This window comes from Dermacentor andersoni, chromosome 10 (genome assembly GCF_023375885.2).
Source record: "Dermacentor andersoni chromosome 10, qqDerAnde1_hic_scaffold, whole genome shotgun sequence".
Taxonomy (NCBI): domain Eukaryota; kingdom Metazoa; phylum Arthropoda; class Arachnida; order Ixodida; family Ixodidae; genus Dermacentor; species Dermacentor andersoni.
Window position 1 is genome coordinate 126,138,889 of NC_092823.1, and position 15,935 is coordinate 126,154,823.

The window sequence follows — 15,935 nt, forward strand, 5'->3', positions numbered from 1 at the left end:
TTTGCAGGTCCAAAAGTTGATATGACTTGTACTGATAGCTCGCTTCAATGTTACGATTACGATGAGCCCGCTGAAACTAAATGTTTAAAAGTTAATTGATCTTGATTAACTAGCGAATAGATAACACGTATCACCCGTCACCCCATGATCGCCACCGCTGATGGCACGGCTACGAAGGACCCGAACTTTTATTTCAAAACTGCTATTTTTAAGTAGTGTAGCTAAACGATCTGTATAAACACCCGGTATATGTAGATTGCACAGGCGTCATCGCGGACGCCACCTAGGTGCTAGCCGGTCGAGAAGCGACGTAAGCAAGAAACGTGACAGCATGACAGGCGTCTCTAGCGTCGAACGTCGAAGCGATAACAGCGATAAACCGGTGAAAAGCGATCGCCGTTGAAAAGCTAAACAGTGTGCGTGGGATAATCCGGTGCATTGACGTCATCGTAGCCGCCATGTTTGGGTACAAGCGTGGTGAGAGCTGCCTCCGTGACGTCACGTGAAAACTATCGTCTCCAAACAATAATCGTCACCTATATTGCGGGCATTTCCGTTCCTTAACGCTGTATACCCGGTACTCCCAGGTCACGATCGAGTGGAATGTGCCTTATCAGCGCGACTTGGCATTCTTGACAGGAAAGTAGTAGCCAGCGCGCAGTTTTCGCCGAAGGAAACCACAAGCAAGAGAGATTACGATTATTGTTTGGGGACAGGGTGCGCCCCAAAAGGTGTATCTCGTACCAAAGGGAATGTGTGCCCTGCGTAATGAACCCCCATTACTTCCCTTCTACCCCGAAGACTCCTTTGTTTCACTGAGACAGTGCAATTCGTGCCAATATGAACTCACGCCAGCATCCTGCCATGAACGCCGCCTACAAGGGTTCCGCCAATAATAACTCTTTAACAGCGAGCAACACTAAAAAGAAGAAAAAGAAACTTAGTCACGTGACTTCGCATCATCCGGGCACGAACAGAACAGCGCTTTTACTTGAAACTCTCCGCTGTACACAAACGCACCTTTTATAGACGAACTCTTTCGTAGAAGAGAAAAGAAGAGGCGGGAAAAAAATAACAATGTTCATTGTTCCTTTATCATCGCTTTCTCGGCGCATCAGAAACTTTTTTCCACGGGACGTGAATGAGTGCTACAGAAGAACAATAAGATAACGACGTCGTACTGTGTCCGTGTCGTCACAGATTGCGAACGGCACTTGTGCTACACCATTTGCTGTAGCGCTCCCGGTATCCAGCTTGCCTGTCATCCGTGCTTGTAATCTGTCGCACGGACGGTCTCGCCAGCCGACTCGCTTCTGCAAATCGGTCAAGATGTAAATCAAAGTCAAGGAGGCTTTTTTTTCCCCCATAGTAATATAGAAAACGATCGGGCATTTGTTCGTCTGTCGCGTGAGGGACGGGCCACGGGTGCGTTTAGCTCGGATAAGAGTACACAGCGCGCCTTGCTGCGACAGCACCCTCCCCGCCTTTCCCAGATACGTGGTCCAACTAAGATACGCGGTTCGGCAGCCCGCAGAAGATATTGCCGTGGTCGCTGGCAAGCCAGCGGTGGTAGTCATTGTGGCCTTTGACGGTGTGGCAAATGTACGCCGGACCAAGACGCGAGAAGGAAATGCGCACGTCTGCTTCTTTGGAGCACCGCCGTTCAGTCCCATTGGAACCGAACCTTTGACCTGTCTTCCGCGCGCAGCTTAGGGAGGAGGCTCGAACGAGGTGCTTGACGTATAGCAGGAACTTTTTCTCATTGCCGGCGGCACGGGCGGAAGCGTTGCTGCGCATGTGTGATTTTGGAAGACTGTAGTCCAACGAGCTTGTTCTGTGGCGTGTGCTGTTAGGCTTGTCACCAAGCTTATCTAATTCCGTAGTTGACGGTCTTCGCTTGCACCTTGTGTGCCTGTAGGGATACCGCTTCGTCTGAGAAGGCAAGACGCAAGTTGTGGACGTATTGCTGCATTCGCGCCAAGCGCAGTTGTCCGTTGGCGAGCTTCGAACCGCGGGAACGACTCGGAAGTTGTTTCGCTCCGTTGAGGGCGCCCTGTATGTAGTTGTTGGCTTGGCTTCTTAGCTCCGTTCCTGGGTACTTGCGCAACACGTTAATCGGCCCCCCATCGTCGGCAAATCCTGCCCCGATTGTCGCGCGCGTGTAGGCCGAAGCCGACCGCAAAGGTTGAAGACATATTTTTTTTTTTTTTTTTTTTGGGCGCGGCTGGTGACGTCGCCTGTGACGGCGATCGTTCGTGCAAAGTGCAGTGAAACAGCTGGCCCGGATGTAGACACCGTACTTCCAGACGACTTCCAGGCGACACTCCCCACCCCCGTCACAGGTGGTTCCAGACGACTTACAGACGACTTACAGACGACGACCACCGAGCTCTACACACGGTTCCACGCCATTTCCAGACGACAGTTTCAAGCTTGACAGACAAGCGAGACACTTGTCTACATTTCCAAGGGATTTTGCAGCTGCCTCGCGTAGAGAAACCACTTACGAAGCACGAGAAGATGGACGCCAAGGAAGCCGTGTTCTGGAGCAGCTACTCCGCCGTGGCAACGCCCAATATTCAGGAGGAGATCTTCGTGCAGCGTTCGGCACCCGGCAGGGCGTGGTTCACCAAGACCGACTCCACCGCGCTGCCTCCAATCACAAGGAAGCAGTGGCTCATCATCGTGCTTATATTCTTCGGCAACTTCTGCGCCGCTATGAGCTTTTCTCTACAAGCGCCGTTCTTCCCCAAGCAGGTAAGTACGCACCTGAAGGCGTGGCTGAAAAGCGTCTGCTAGCTGTGCATCATGCGACGACCGTCTGATCACTAGAAACAGGATATATGAGAAACAACAAGAAGTCACATAGTAGCGGCGGATGTCAGAATTCGAAGGATAAGCATCATTACGATCACTGACAAAATTTCACGAACTCAATGATTTTAGAGGGCAGGTTGTAATTGCAGAAGTCAAATAAGCCAGTACTCGACTTAGGACCTCTTGCTATCGCAAACGCTTCGGCGAGTTTTCTAGAAACCACGTCGTAGAGCACTTTCGAGCAGTAAGTATACAACATCTGCATCGAAAAGCGCACTACTGTTCCAGGTAATAAGTTTCCGCACTGTGTAAAAATGCGGTACAGGATACTCTTAACTGAAACAGGAGTGTAATTGATTTCGCGGTAAATTTTGAGTCCGTACGTGTTTCTTGAAACTGTTACTAGGCTAATTGATACTAAGTACCTTAGAACTGAAACGACAGGACAACGTAGTTTTTCGCTGTTTTCTTTGTTTCGTTTTTCCCCTTGCGTTACGCCCTCGTACCCTAAGAGCAAAACCTTTGCTTTGTCGCTTGCGCACTCTATTAACGATGCCTGTAGGGGTGTGCGACTTGGTTTTTCCGCAATTTCTTACGTCGATCTGCCATGGGTTGCTGTCGGTGAAAGCTTTATCTTCCACACGTGAGGCAAGATTGTGCCCGTGATTGCAACAGTCGCAGTTGCTCATAATTTCGCCGTTTCATTCTGTCGTTTTGGCATTATTTGTGTTTTTATTTCGTAGATTTGTAAAATTACAGGGACAGCCAGCTGCGTTAACCTTTTTCGAATTGTTTTTAATCCACAGTCTTATTCAAAGCACTGAGTGTTAATTGCGCCCCCCCCCCATCTATAGGACGCTCACTTAGACCCACTGTTTTGTTCATTCTCGCCACTTCTTTCAGTGCTATCAACAATCTGGTACGACCACCGTAGTTTGCTAAAGAACGTATACTCGAGACACAAACATTCACGAAATACACCGCGAAGAAGGCCACCGTATTCATGGATCTTGGAAACGTTTCCAATGGCGACTTGTAGGACTTTCCACACTCTTTCTTGGTGTCGATACCCCGTGTTCTTTCGCCGATTCGGTTTTGCCTGGAAGTTGTTGTTCTTTGGTGAAATGGAGCTTTCTGTTTCGATAACGATCACGGACGGATGAGGCCATCACCGGCCAGTTTCCTTGTTTGGTGTAAGTACAGCACGTAACATACAGGCTGAACCGGTGAGCGAGTGTTTGAATGAGCGCCCGTTTCCCAACACACAGAGCCCCCGTTCCATACCGGCTGATCTGTCCCATTTTAAAAGGGCGTCTACTGTTGTCATGGTAACGTTTTCAGCCAAGCATATACGTATGTACCGCACGTGCGCTTTCAATTGTTTTCAACGGTGCACCCATGACTGTCATAGTGAAGTCGGCTTCTCTGCACAAGACCTCTCACTGCAGAGAAGCCAGCTTTGACGAACGGTAACAGCTGCGGAGGAGCTGTGACCGCATTTTTTTTTTTGCTTTTTGTTAAGTATTCTTTTAATTTTTTACTGATATAATGCCGATATTGGGTTAATGTTAATCGGCTTAATTTCGTATTGGTGAATTTTTATAACGTGTGTGTGTCCGCGCGTGCGTGTTGTACATGCGTGTGTGTGTGTTTTGGCACCGTTGATTTCCTTTGATGTATCCAATTTTTCTTTTGTAAATTACTCGCAAGCTATATTGGCGGGGCTTTGAGTTGCCTATTGTCGCAGACATGGCAGGACATGCTTTTTTGTTTTTCACAATCCGATTGCCACCGGCCTGGCCACGTTAGTGAGAGCTGCTTCACTGCCGTGAATGGTATCTGCGGGTTTACTAATTATGTAGCTCCTGCAACATCCAGAGTGCTGGCGCTGTCGAATTTTACTGACAATACCAGCAGAAGCGTCGATGAAATACTTATAAGTGTTTATTCGTGGAGTCGGAATAGGGGTGAGAAAAAGAAAATTAAAGAGAAAAAAAGTTGGTGCCCTCACTGGTAGTGCGGCTTCCAAGTGGCTTCCAGGTTGCGTTGACGTGAGTTCGAACGTACCAGCATTCGGCAACGCCACTGAGGCAGCTGGATCAAAGAAAGCAGAAGAGGCTCGCGTTATCGTACACCTGCTCATTCGATAATTTTTAGCCATATCTCATGTTCAAGTACGTTGACTGCGGTTGATACTTAATCGCTAAGTTTGCCCTCTGAGTGCGTTCGATATTTCTTGAGTGTCCTTTTTTAAATGTGCTCCTTTAACACTGAATAGCTGTTCAGAGGAAGCTTTAGCGCATTGTCTCCGTTACAAATACACGAGAAGCAAGAAATCGTTTTCCTCGGCCACCGCTGCACCTGATTTTATAACGTTTGTTGGACTTAGAAGATAGGTTAGAGTATGCTGACTATAGGCAGCATATTTTTAATTTCGGTCCCTAACTTTTTTTTTTGAAAATCGCACGCTAAAAAATAAACAAGTTGCATTACTCATGAACAATGATATTACAATTCTGTGAACTACACCTGCTGAGAGATCTAAAGCGGGCAAAGTACTATAATATATACCACTTTAAAGTACACAAATAATTTGTGAGTAGGACTTTTGCAATATCCACGTAAACAAAGTATCAATTTTACGTAAGCTGTAAGTTCAGGTGTGACATTCGCCCACTTGGGATGCTTTAACAGGCCCAGTTTATGGAATCGCGATGCATGTTTTGACGCTCAGTTATGTACTACTAAACATTGTTCTCTTGTTATTTTTCTAAGTTACGAATTTTCGGTAATTTTCGTAAAAATATTGGGGTTACAAACATAAATTTCTGCTATTACAGTCGGTAGAATTCAGCTTCTTTCTCTTAAAAGTAGCAAATTTTGTCCAAATTGATTCAACGATTTCTGTAGTGAGAGCATTTTTTTACGTTTTACATTTAGTCGGAAATGGAAGTTTGGCTTATGGTAAATTCCCTGTTTGACGGCGCTTACGTTGCCAAAGTTGTGTGCCCGTTGTCGCCTCACATTGCGCGATTCCAGATTCGCTTGTTTGCACTGCCATTTGGACGTTACGTGTATGTCATTACTCTGGTGAAATGCACTGATGTTCTCGTGAACAGTTAACAAGCAGCACTTCGTTTTTCCAAGGTTTCCAAGCTGTACGTGTAGACATCGGGGAACTTTGCCAAATATTCCGAGGGCGCGTTTCTCGAAACTCGGGGCTATAGACGGCAAAATTTCTGCTGAACGTATATAATCTACTTCATAACCACTCACGCATCTTCATTTCCGCAATTAGGACACGTGCGTTAATGTCACTGATTACTGCATTAAGTAGTGAAAGTTTGTCAATTAGCCACCATCACTGTACAACCCGTCTTGCAAGCAGTGTCCGCCTGTATAAGTAATCCAGCTGATCTGACATAATCGTGCTGTATATACCACCGACGAGTTTGAATCATTCCGTTTCCACTTAAAAAAAATCACGTGGCAATAGCTCGTGCATCTTAGCACCGCTCTATACACATACCCTTTTTCGGGGAGTAGTTTGCTCTAGGGGAACAAGATGGCGCTTTCGGCGGCCCGCCCTGCGTTGCCTCAGCGAAAGCGCACGAATGCGAAACCATTACCGCTTGCGGCCTGCTTCTGAGCGATCAGCTATTGGAAGTGCAACTGGGTGTCCGCTAACGCACTGTGCCCCATTCATGCTCCAAAATGTGAAACCGTAGAGGGAATACGTACGCTCAAGTTGGCTGCAAACATGGAGACTGGCATATTAAAGAATGGAATGAATGTGCGTGACCAAGTTCGCGGACAGCTGCTATATAAGGACTGCCTGTGTTGCCAACCCTTCACGGTGCAGGTCTTTCCTCGAGGATTAAAAAAAAAACTTTAACTCGTCCGCCAGCGTTAAATGTATTGCTAAGCTCCAAAGAAGGGAATTCGACCCCGGAACGTCGGCAAATGAGTACCACTCACTGACAAAAAGAGTAGCACCGCTTCCTGGCATAGTAAGTTTCTCGCACGTTATCGACACGCATCTACCCTAACTCACACACGAACATACGCCAACTCAATCGTCAACGTGTCAAGAACAAGTGAACAGGTGCACACCTGAATCGATGCGCACAGTAAGATACTAGGGAATATTACACAAGATCCTCACACTGCAGGGTAGGCGTACGTACAACGCGGCAATTTCCATATCAATTGCTGAATCACCGCAATGCAAAGTGAGAAAAAAAAGAAAGAAATTGATGAGCCATTCCACTACGTGAAGGTAGATGACCAGCGAAGCTGTAGCACATCACACAGGGTTAGAAAATGGTACATGTATTAATTTTAATCATTTGGTAATGGTAGTGACGATAGCTTTGTTATTACTGCGATATACACTCGTTGGATTGGTTACAACCTTAGAAAGATTATTGGCCAAAGTTAAAACTATACACAGCCGTCATGAGCAGTTGATTGACTTGGATTGGTGTGGCACTTCAAACCAAATTCTTCAAAGCACAAACTGAGTGAACCATTTCTTGTCTGGTTTCAAAATGTTCACACTGAAGTCTATGATCACAGGGGTAATGTCATCATGGCTAACCCACGCAAGCTGCGTGGTTGTAACTTCTCGATATCACTTGGTGTGCCATAGAGATATATACACAGCGGACATCACAGTTCCGTCTTTCGTTTGTACGGCACAGACATCCCCACAGTCAGTGGCATTGTCCTCTTGCGATCCATGTAGAGTAGCTAGCGCTCATCACCCGCAATGCCACCGGCATACTTGCCATTAATTTTTTCAGGGCCTGCATTCATTGTATCTAAGTGACTGATGCACACATCGAAGTAAGCTAGAAAGAAAGCTCCTCGGCAAGCCGCTATTTCTATTTTCAGTAAAACAGGCAACATATCTTAACAATCAAAAGAAGTGCGATCGAGAGGCTGTACCTTCGCACATAATTGTTCACAGCGGAAAGCAGAACCTATAGTGTTGCATTTCCGACTGAATAACACTTGACGACGTGCGAGATGATGAGTCCCAGCAGAATATTCAGCCTACTGAGGACACCACAATTTTTATGCAATGTACAAATTGTCGCAGCAAGAACGCTGATGAGCCGGCCGGATGAAATAAAAAAAATGAAGCATTAGCGGATGCTTTGATACGAGCAATAAGAAAGGCGCCTCACCTCGCAAACACTTCTTTATCGGAACAATATTCTTTCAGCCAATGTTATGCAGCCTCTGCTTTTTGCGCAAGCCGTCACGCTTTCCTTGAGGTATCAGAAAAATTGCACAACCATCTTCAGGCTTCTTGCTGCAGTTATATGCGCTACAGCACGGCATAGCGCTAGCACAACACCGCAAGAAACGCAGCGTGCAACGTTCGCTGCGCCGAGCCAGCCGCGAACCAAGGAGAAAAATGGCGCCAACGAAAAAGAAAAACGCAAGCAGAACGCAAGATCCACGCGTTTCCAAGGGCAACGGTAAGGAGACCAATCGTCGTGCCGAAAAACGGCGGCAAAGCTGGTTCCCGAAGTGGTGGGGGCGCAAGGGGTGAGGAGGAGGCGAGGCGGCGGCAGAGTTCAAAGAGTGGCGGTACTTTCAAATTATCAAGCAACACTGAAACTCTAGGCTAACAGCGTGGCCGGCCACGCTTGCCGCCTTACATTTTTATTTTAATATATATATATTTTCTTTATTTTTTGCTGGGAGGGGGGGGGGGAGCCCGCCGAATCGGACGGCCGGAGCAAAACCAGCCAGCGCTCGCAATCTCGGAGGCCATGCGAAAGGCACCGTATAACCACGAAGCGGCACAGAATATCGTTACTAGCGTCTCGTAATCCAGTATTACGAAAAAGCCATTGCACGTATCAGTATACCGAACACGCTAAAACTCTCTTAAATGTGTTTCTGCTTTCATGCAAAATTCGATTTTTTTTTCTTTCGAGAAATAGGTTAGACGGAAGTGTGCGCATGTCGGTGTCGTCATTCGATCGTCGTTGCCTCTGCTTACGCCACGCATTTCTTGTTTTTTTTTTTTCCCTATGATGTATATATCTGGAATCACGTGCGAATGTTTGCCCTGCACTTTGCAACCACTAGACCGCACGAGGTTACGAGGTAACTGCGGTTCACGGGACAAGACACGCGCTGCCCCATTGTGTACAGCCTGATTAGGGTCGTTAGCGATTTGCGGTCACGGGGCAGCGTTAGAAGCGACGATAAGATAGGCCAGACGATTTTTTTTCTTTTCTTTGGGGGAAGGGGGGGGGGCTGTCATCTTTGCCATACAACACGTCGTGTGGTATCACCGCGCACCATTTGAATAATGACCATTGTTTGGGCGCCCGCGCAGCCGTGCTCCCGACGCACACCGCTTTCGCCCTACCCCTCCCCACCCCCTGACCCACTACGCCGCTGACATCTATTTCTGCACTTCAGAAATTAAAGGTACACTAAAGAGAACCAATAGACCAGTTTAGACTAATAAAGCATTGCTTGACAACCCTGATGGCAGTCGTTTCAAAATAAGTTTGATTATTAGATGACAAAATGAAGGTCGAAGTATCAGCATTTGAATTTCGCGCCGAAACCCCGACGCCGGAGCGTCAGTGTGACGTCAGAGATACCAAAGTATGTTTTTGCATTGTGGCTGTGTTCGCTGAGTAAAGGTTCCCGGAACTTGTCATGTTTATTATTTGGTTCCTTTAGAACACAATATAGTCAATCTGTACCACTATATATTTAAGTAGGCCCTAGAAAATTCCATCAAAATCCATGACGTCACAGCGACCAGGTGCGGAAGCTTCAAGGAGGCGTCGCCACCCGTCTTTAGTTCTTGCGCTTTTTCTGGCTTACCAAGCGTCTTATCGTGGTAAGAGGCGTTTTTGGTGTTGTAGAAAGATAATTTACTGATGCAGAAGAAATCATTTTTCTCTTTAGTGTCCCGTTAAGGTACAACGTTTGAATGAGTGGGTAAGTGGGTGAGTGACCGCTTAAAGGAGCACTTAAATTAAGCAATTAAGTTGCACATCCCGAAACATGTACAGTGGTGTCCGGAGTAATTCTGACCACAAAGGTTTCTTTAATGTGCACTAAGGAGTGCGGCACACGAGCGTCTTTTTTTTTGCATTCCGTCCCCCGTTGAAATGCGGCCGCTTCTGGTGGGAGTCGAGCCCGCGACTTGGAACTCGGGAGCCCAACACTACGTTCACTCCACTCTGAACTAATTTACACCATTAAGGGTGCATACGGATGCAACTCTGTCGATAACTTACACCCTTAAGCCTTTTACGGGTGTAAAGAGTTATATAGCGAGTTACCCCATAATGCATCATTAAGGGTGTAAATTAGTTTGCATTGTAAGCTACCGCGACCGCTTTGTAAGGGATTATTTTTCTGCTTTACATGTAGCTGTCGAAGAAGCTGTCCTCGAGAGGCCTATACAAATAATTACAACACGTACAATGCGGACAGTTCAAAACGCGCGTGAAACGTAGCGCGGCTTTGGACGCGAAAAAGGGTGACGCGAGGTTCACGTTACCGGGAAAGCGAGGTGGCGGTCTCGTGGTATATATATAAAAAACGGGAGTGTGCGAATCAACCCAGTGTGGTGGTTTGAATGCCGCATACGGTGATTGCGTCGAATTGTGCGCTTCCCTTGGGAAACGCAGTGAAACCCGCTATCCCCGTTTTGTCCCTCCAGACTGCTGCGTGGACTCGGCGTTCGGCAGCATGGTCATAGCAGAGTCTTTAAATATGTAGCGACCGTCCGCCACCACGTTGTCCCCGCTTCGTGGAAATACACTTTACGTCGCCTTACCTCCTCGCCGTGGGGGGTCATTGCAGCCTACTCTTTCTTGGAACCGAATCGGCTGCCCCAAGGGGGCCACAACCACTGCCACTCGCCATAACCTGCTTTTACTATTGAATAAAGCCAGCCGACTTTCCGTTCTCAAGCTGTCGAAACGTGTTTTCCGTGCCTTCTGTGAACCGAGCTCCCAACGCATACATTAAAGGTTATTAAATTTTGAAGTAAAAAGTACTGAAGGACTCTGGTCATATTGATGTGTGCCCGGCTGTGGTATCTAGTGTACCGCGAGACCAGCACAATATATTTATTTATTTATTATATGATTCGGTGACGTGAATGATCTCATCGCCCACGTCCGAAGCCGCGCTGCGCTTGCCAAGCGATTCGAACTGGTCGCATTAAAACGGTGACGTAATAAATTATTTGTTGCACACTCGAGAAATTGAGGTTCTTTACCGTAATTTACTGGGTCTACAGCTATCACATAAAAAAACGAGAGACGATAGTTTTCTTTTGATATTCCTCTAACGTTTCGATTTGCGGACATCCGCAGCCAAGATAGACAAAACCTTCCTTGCGCTTGTTCTCGAACGACGGCGCTTGTCCGTATGCGAGAGATTGCCCCAAAAGCAGACGGTTTGTAGATATCTCTAAACCAAATTAAAGTTTGGAATATTGAAGTGTGCATGGATGTACTGCCGAGTTCAGTGTGAGCTACAACAAGAAACTGGTGGCAACGTGGTTGCACGTTGCATACTATGTATAACTCATGCCTAGCGCGATAGTACCTATAGTTGCTAGTGAAACATAAAGAAATGAAGACATTGAAGAACTTAAGGAATCTTGGAAATTCTTGAGTAATCTTACACCAGCTGCACTAAATTGATTGATTATACACATGTTCTCTTTCGCGTTTCACACCTCTGCACAATAATGTACAGTGACTACATAAGCCCACAGGTTCAACCGTAAGTCCGAAAATGTTTTCGGACAATTGCGAACAAGACCGGGGTTCGCAGGATGATTGAGCCTTAGGGCCGACTTGCGCTCAGTCCGCACGCGTGCGGTAGGGCGTGCGGATTGCATTAGTGGCCCTCCTTGTCCGACCACAGTCTACCAATTTTAGAGCCGACTTACGCTTAATCCGCACAGCATTCCGCACAGCATTCCGCACAGCATTCCGCACAGCATTCCGCACAGCATTCCGCACAGCATTCCGCACAGCATTCCGCGCGACGTTCCGCACGAGTGCGGCCCTCAAATTGGTCGGCTGTGGTCGAACAAATAATGTCGCTGAAGCCAGCGTTTCAACAACGTGTTTTGTGTTCGTGAGGGCAGCAACCGTTTCCTTCGGCAGCGTTTGTCTACGTTGTAGCTTGAACCGCCGAGTGAGCTTGACGGTGCTAGAGAATCGGGGACGAAACACGCAGTGCAACACGGGCACCAATTGCGCCAACCGACATTTATTCGAAAAATGAACGCGCATATAGTATGTATATATATACGCGCATTTTGCTTGCCTGGCGAACGTAATCGTAGCGACAGAAAAGAGCAACAGGAATTCGTGACAGGTACACGTGCCAGCTCGAACCGAGAGAGTCGTCTAAGCATGATCAATACTTTTTCTTTTCTTTTTTTGAAGAGACCTTTATGCACCGTCGGTGCATTCGTTGTGTGTGAGCAAGCATAGCTCAAGATAGCGCTTGAGGGAGCTACGGGTATACGTAAACGCTGCTACTAAGAAAAGCACGTTGTTGCCCCGGCGAATACAAAGGGCCCTCGTCTAAATGTTGGCTACAGCTTCATTCCGTGTTCGGCCAATCTTCCTGCGAACCGAGCCTAGCCAAAAGCAATGATAAAATTTTTAACTATAGGCCCGAGCAGACGTCGTGAAAAGCAATGACGTCACTGCGATCTGGCGCTGAAAGATCAACAGTGCTTCGCCACTTGTCTTTTGTTTTTGACTTTTCTGGCTTACCAAGGTGTTGCCATGGTAAGTCTTTTGTGTGTGTGTGTGTTCTGGAAGGGTAATTTACTAATGCAACTTAAATTATATTTATCCTTGGTGTACGTGCCTTTAAGTAAAATACAGAAAATTATTTTTGTGTAAAGAAAGAAAGAAACAATTAGGGTCGCACAAGGTTAAGTACCAAACCACTTCAGCATTTGTGTTTGCGATGTCTTGTTATCTTCGTAAGTGGAAGCCTGTGATTCAATTAGTGCGAATTATCAAAAAAAGAAAGACGATGTCGATACGATGTGTAGCACGTTGGGGATACGATTGTCGACGACAGTCGAGTGTGTAATTATCGTTGTAGTCGCAACAATGGGAACACCCCTTTATCGATAACCTCCACCTGCATTGTATCTTTCGTTGTTATACTCATGGGAAACTGACTGCTTTATTTTGGGCTTCTTGGCTTGTTCCATTGAGCTCTGTCGGATTGCGGATCCTCGCAGTGGATTTACTTGACCTGTCTTGAGTTCTCGATCCCTTGTTCCCCTTCGAAGCTTCTCAAGGCGATCCCAATGAAGCATCAACGAATGCATCATTATCAGCCTATTTTTATCTCCATTCTAGGACGAGGGCCTCTCCCAGCGATCAGCGCTTACCCATGTCTTGCTCTAGCTCATTCCAACTTGCGTCTACAAATTTCCTAATTTCATTACCCCACCTAATTTTCTGCCGTCCTCGACTGCGCTTCCCTTTCCCTTGGCACCCATTCTGTAATTCTAATGGCCCACCTTTTATATGCCCTACTCATTACATGGCCTTCCCAGGTCCATTTTTTCTCTCGTAATATCAAATCGAATAACGGCTCTCCCCGTTTGCTCTCCGAGCCACACCGCTTTCTTCCTGTCTCTTAACATTATGCCTAAGATTTTTGGTTCCATCGCTCTTAGCGCTGTTTCTAATTGGTTCTCGAGCCTCTTTGTTAGCCTCCAGGTTTCTGCAGTGATTGTACACCTTTATTTTCAAGGACAGTGGTAAGTTCCCAGTCAGGATTTGGCAATGCCTGCCCTAAGCACTCCAACCTATTTTTATTCATTTATAATTTTTCTTCTCGTGATCAGGACCTGTTTTGACTAATTGAACTAGATAAACTTACTCCTGTACAGACTCTAGAGGCTGACTGGCAATCATTATTTTCCCCTTGCCAGGCTATTGAACACTGCCTTTGTTTTATCCATAACAATCTCAAACCCTACTCTTACACTTTCTCGGTTCTCAATCATCTGTTACAATTTATCGCCAGTGTTACTGAATAGGACAACGTCATCTGCAAACCTAACCTTGTTTAGATATTCGCCGTTGATCCTCTCTCCCAAGCCTTCCCAGTCTAATAGCTTGACTACTTCTGAGCATGCAGTGAATAGCATTTGAGAGATTGTGTCTCCTTGCTTAATCGCTTTCTTGATAGCTAATTTTCTTCTTTTCTTCTGGACAAGCTAGGTAGCTGTATAATCTTTGTGAATATTTCTCATGATATTCACGTGTGCCTCTACTATTTCATTACGCAATGCCTCCATGACTGCCGGTATCTGTACTGCATCAAATACCTTTTCATAATCTATGAAAGCCATACAGAAAGAGGTTGATAGTACTCCGCAGATTTCTCAATTACCTGATATCAACCAGTTACAGGCTTTAATTTTTTCTGTTTTGTTAAGTCTCCTGCTCTACACACGTTTTCTTATTAAACCGATCTTTGAACTTCGCTGTTTTTGGAAGGACAGCCTCTACTTACATATCGTGCGTGCGTGCGCGCTTGTATTTTCGCGCATGCGTATGGCAGCTGCTCAATAGGCGGCTTGTTATATAGGACATGGCGATGGCCTAATGGAGCGTTGTCGAATTATGCAGCTTTACAAGTGTTAGCCGTAGAGAGTTCCACTCTCGAAACTGTTGGCCAATTAAAGCGCAACACTTCGACAACGCTTAATTGTAACATTGTCGTGTTGCATTGCATTAATACAACACCCACACACATGCATGCATGTACACGCAGAGATACGCATACATACATACGTACGTACATACATACGTACATACATACGTACATACAAACGTGCATACAAACACATACGTGCATACAAACACACGTGCATACAAACACATACGTGCATACATACACATACGTACATACATACACATACGTACATACATACACATACGTACATACATACACATACATCGTATCCATGTGTATCATCGTACCCAGACGTATACTTCACCTGACAACACCGGGAGACTATAAGCACTGGGTGCGGGCTATTCGCTGTATTCACCCGATGAACACCGATGGCGGCGCAGCTTTTTGCCTCTGTCCTGCCTGTAAATATTGTTTCTTGTTGCAAAGGACACCGTTCTGTGCCACACTTCGCATCGCCAAGCTCGATCGTTATCCTCGCAGGCCACGGAGAAAGGCGCCACGCCCACAGAGTACGGCCTCATATTCTCGTCCTTCTACTTCACCATCTTCCTCATCGCGCCCGTCTACGGGAAACTGGTGAGTGCGCGATTCACCCTCTCTACGTGTATAGTCGATCACGAATATTTGCGGGGCACGAGTTCGACGGCATGTGTGAATGTCTGCTCCGTTAAAAGGAGCACCTACAGTAAACTAGAACTATAAAATGGCCTAGTTGGATGTAGTTCATGGTTACTCTGAAGTTTTCCTTTTGTTCTTACTTTCTCTTTGCTTCAGTTAGGTAGATATTCCGGGTGTATTTAAAAAATTCAGTTGAGTCAGCGCTTGTGTCGTGCTTTTCTCTACTCGCCCCGTGTGTTCCCTGTGTTTTGTTTCCAGCCAAATACATAGTGACGCAAAGCTATCGATAGTGTCGTTGATGGCGAGTGAACGGTCACGAATAACCAACCAACCTGAATTTTCGGTCTATAGTCTGCAGTACCGATAGTTGAATCACTGTGAAAATATTGATGGCAAGAAGAAGGCTCTCGATAGCACCACTGATATAGTGCGAAATCGCTCAACAAACTGCACGTGATCACTGGAAGGATCTTGGCAACGTTTTACTCTATGGCCCGAGACACACTTATTGCAGACTCTTGTGAGGGGGATAGCGCTCTGCGTTATTGCAGTGTATGCGTCAACGAGCGCTGCAAACGTATGCAACTATCTGCACCAATGTGGCGGCGGAGTTTCTACATTTTTAATGCGTTAGCATTATGAGTGTCGAAGTGGAAAAAAATGTGTTCTTGAAGTATGGGAAGCTGGTCACGTGGTAGGGCGTATGGGAGAGCTTAGAAGAGAGTGCACGTGTGAGTGCTTATCGC

The 15,935-nt window shown here is 46.4% G+C and overlaps 1 protein-coding gene across 1 annotated transcript in view; it reads left to right on the forward strand.

Moving 5' to 3' along the window:
- Positions 1–902: 902 nt before the first annotated feature.
- Positions 903–15,935, forward strand: part of LOC126544965 (MFS-type transporter SLC18B1-like) — a 49,034-nt gene continuing 34,001 nt past the window's right edge. The window contains exons 1-2 of the mRNA XM_050192549.3: positions 903–2,757; positions 15,052–15,147. Of these exons, the coding sequence (XP_050048506.1) occupies positions 2,521–2,757; positions 15,052–15,147 (333 nt within the window). The 5' untranslated portion in view covers positions 903–2,520. The remainder of the gene's footprint in view (positions 2,758–15,051; positions 15,148–15,935) is intronic.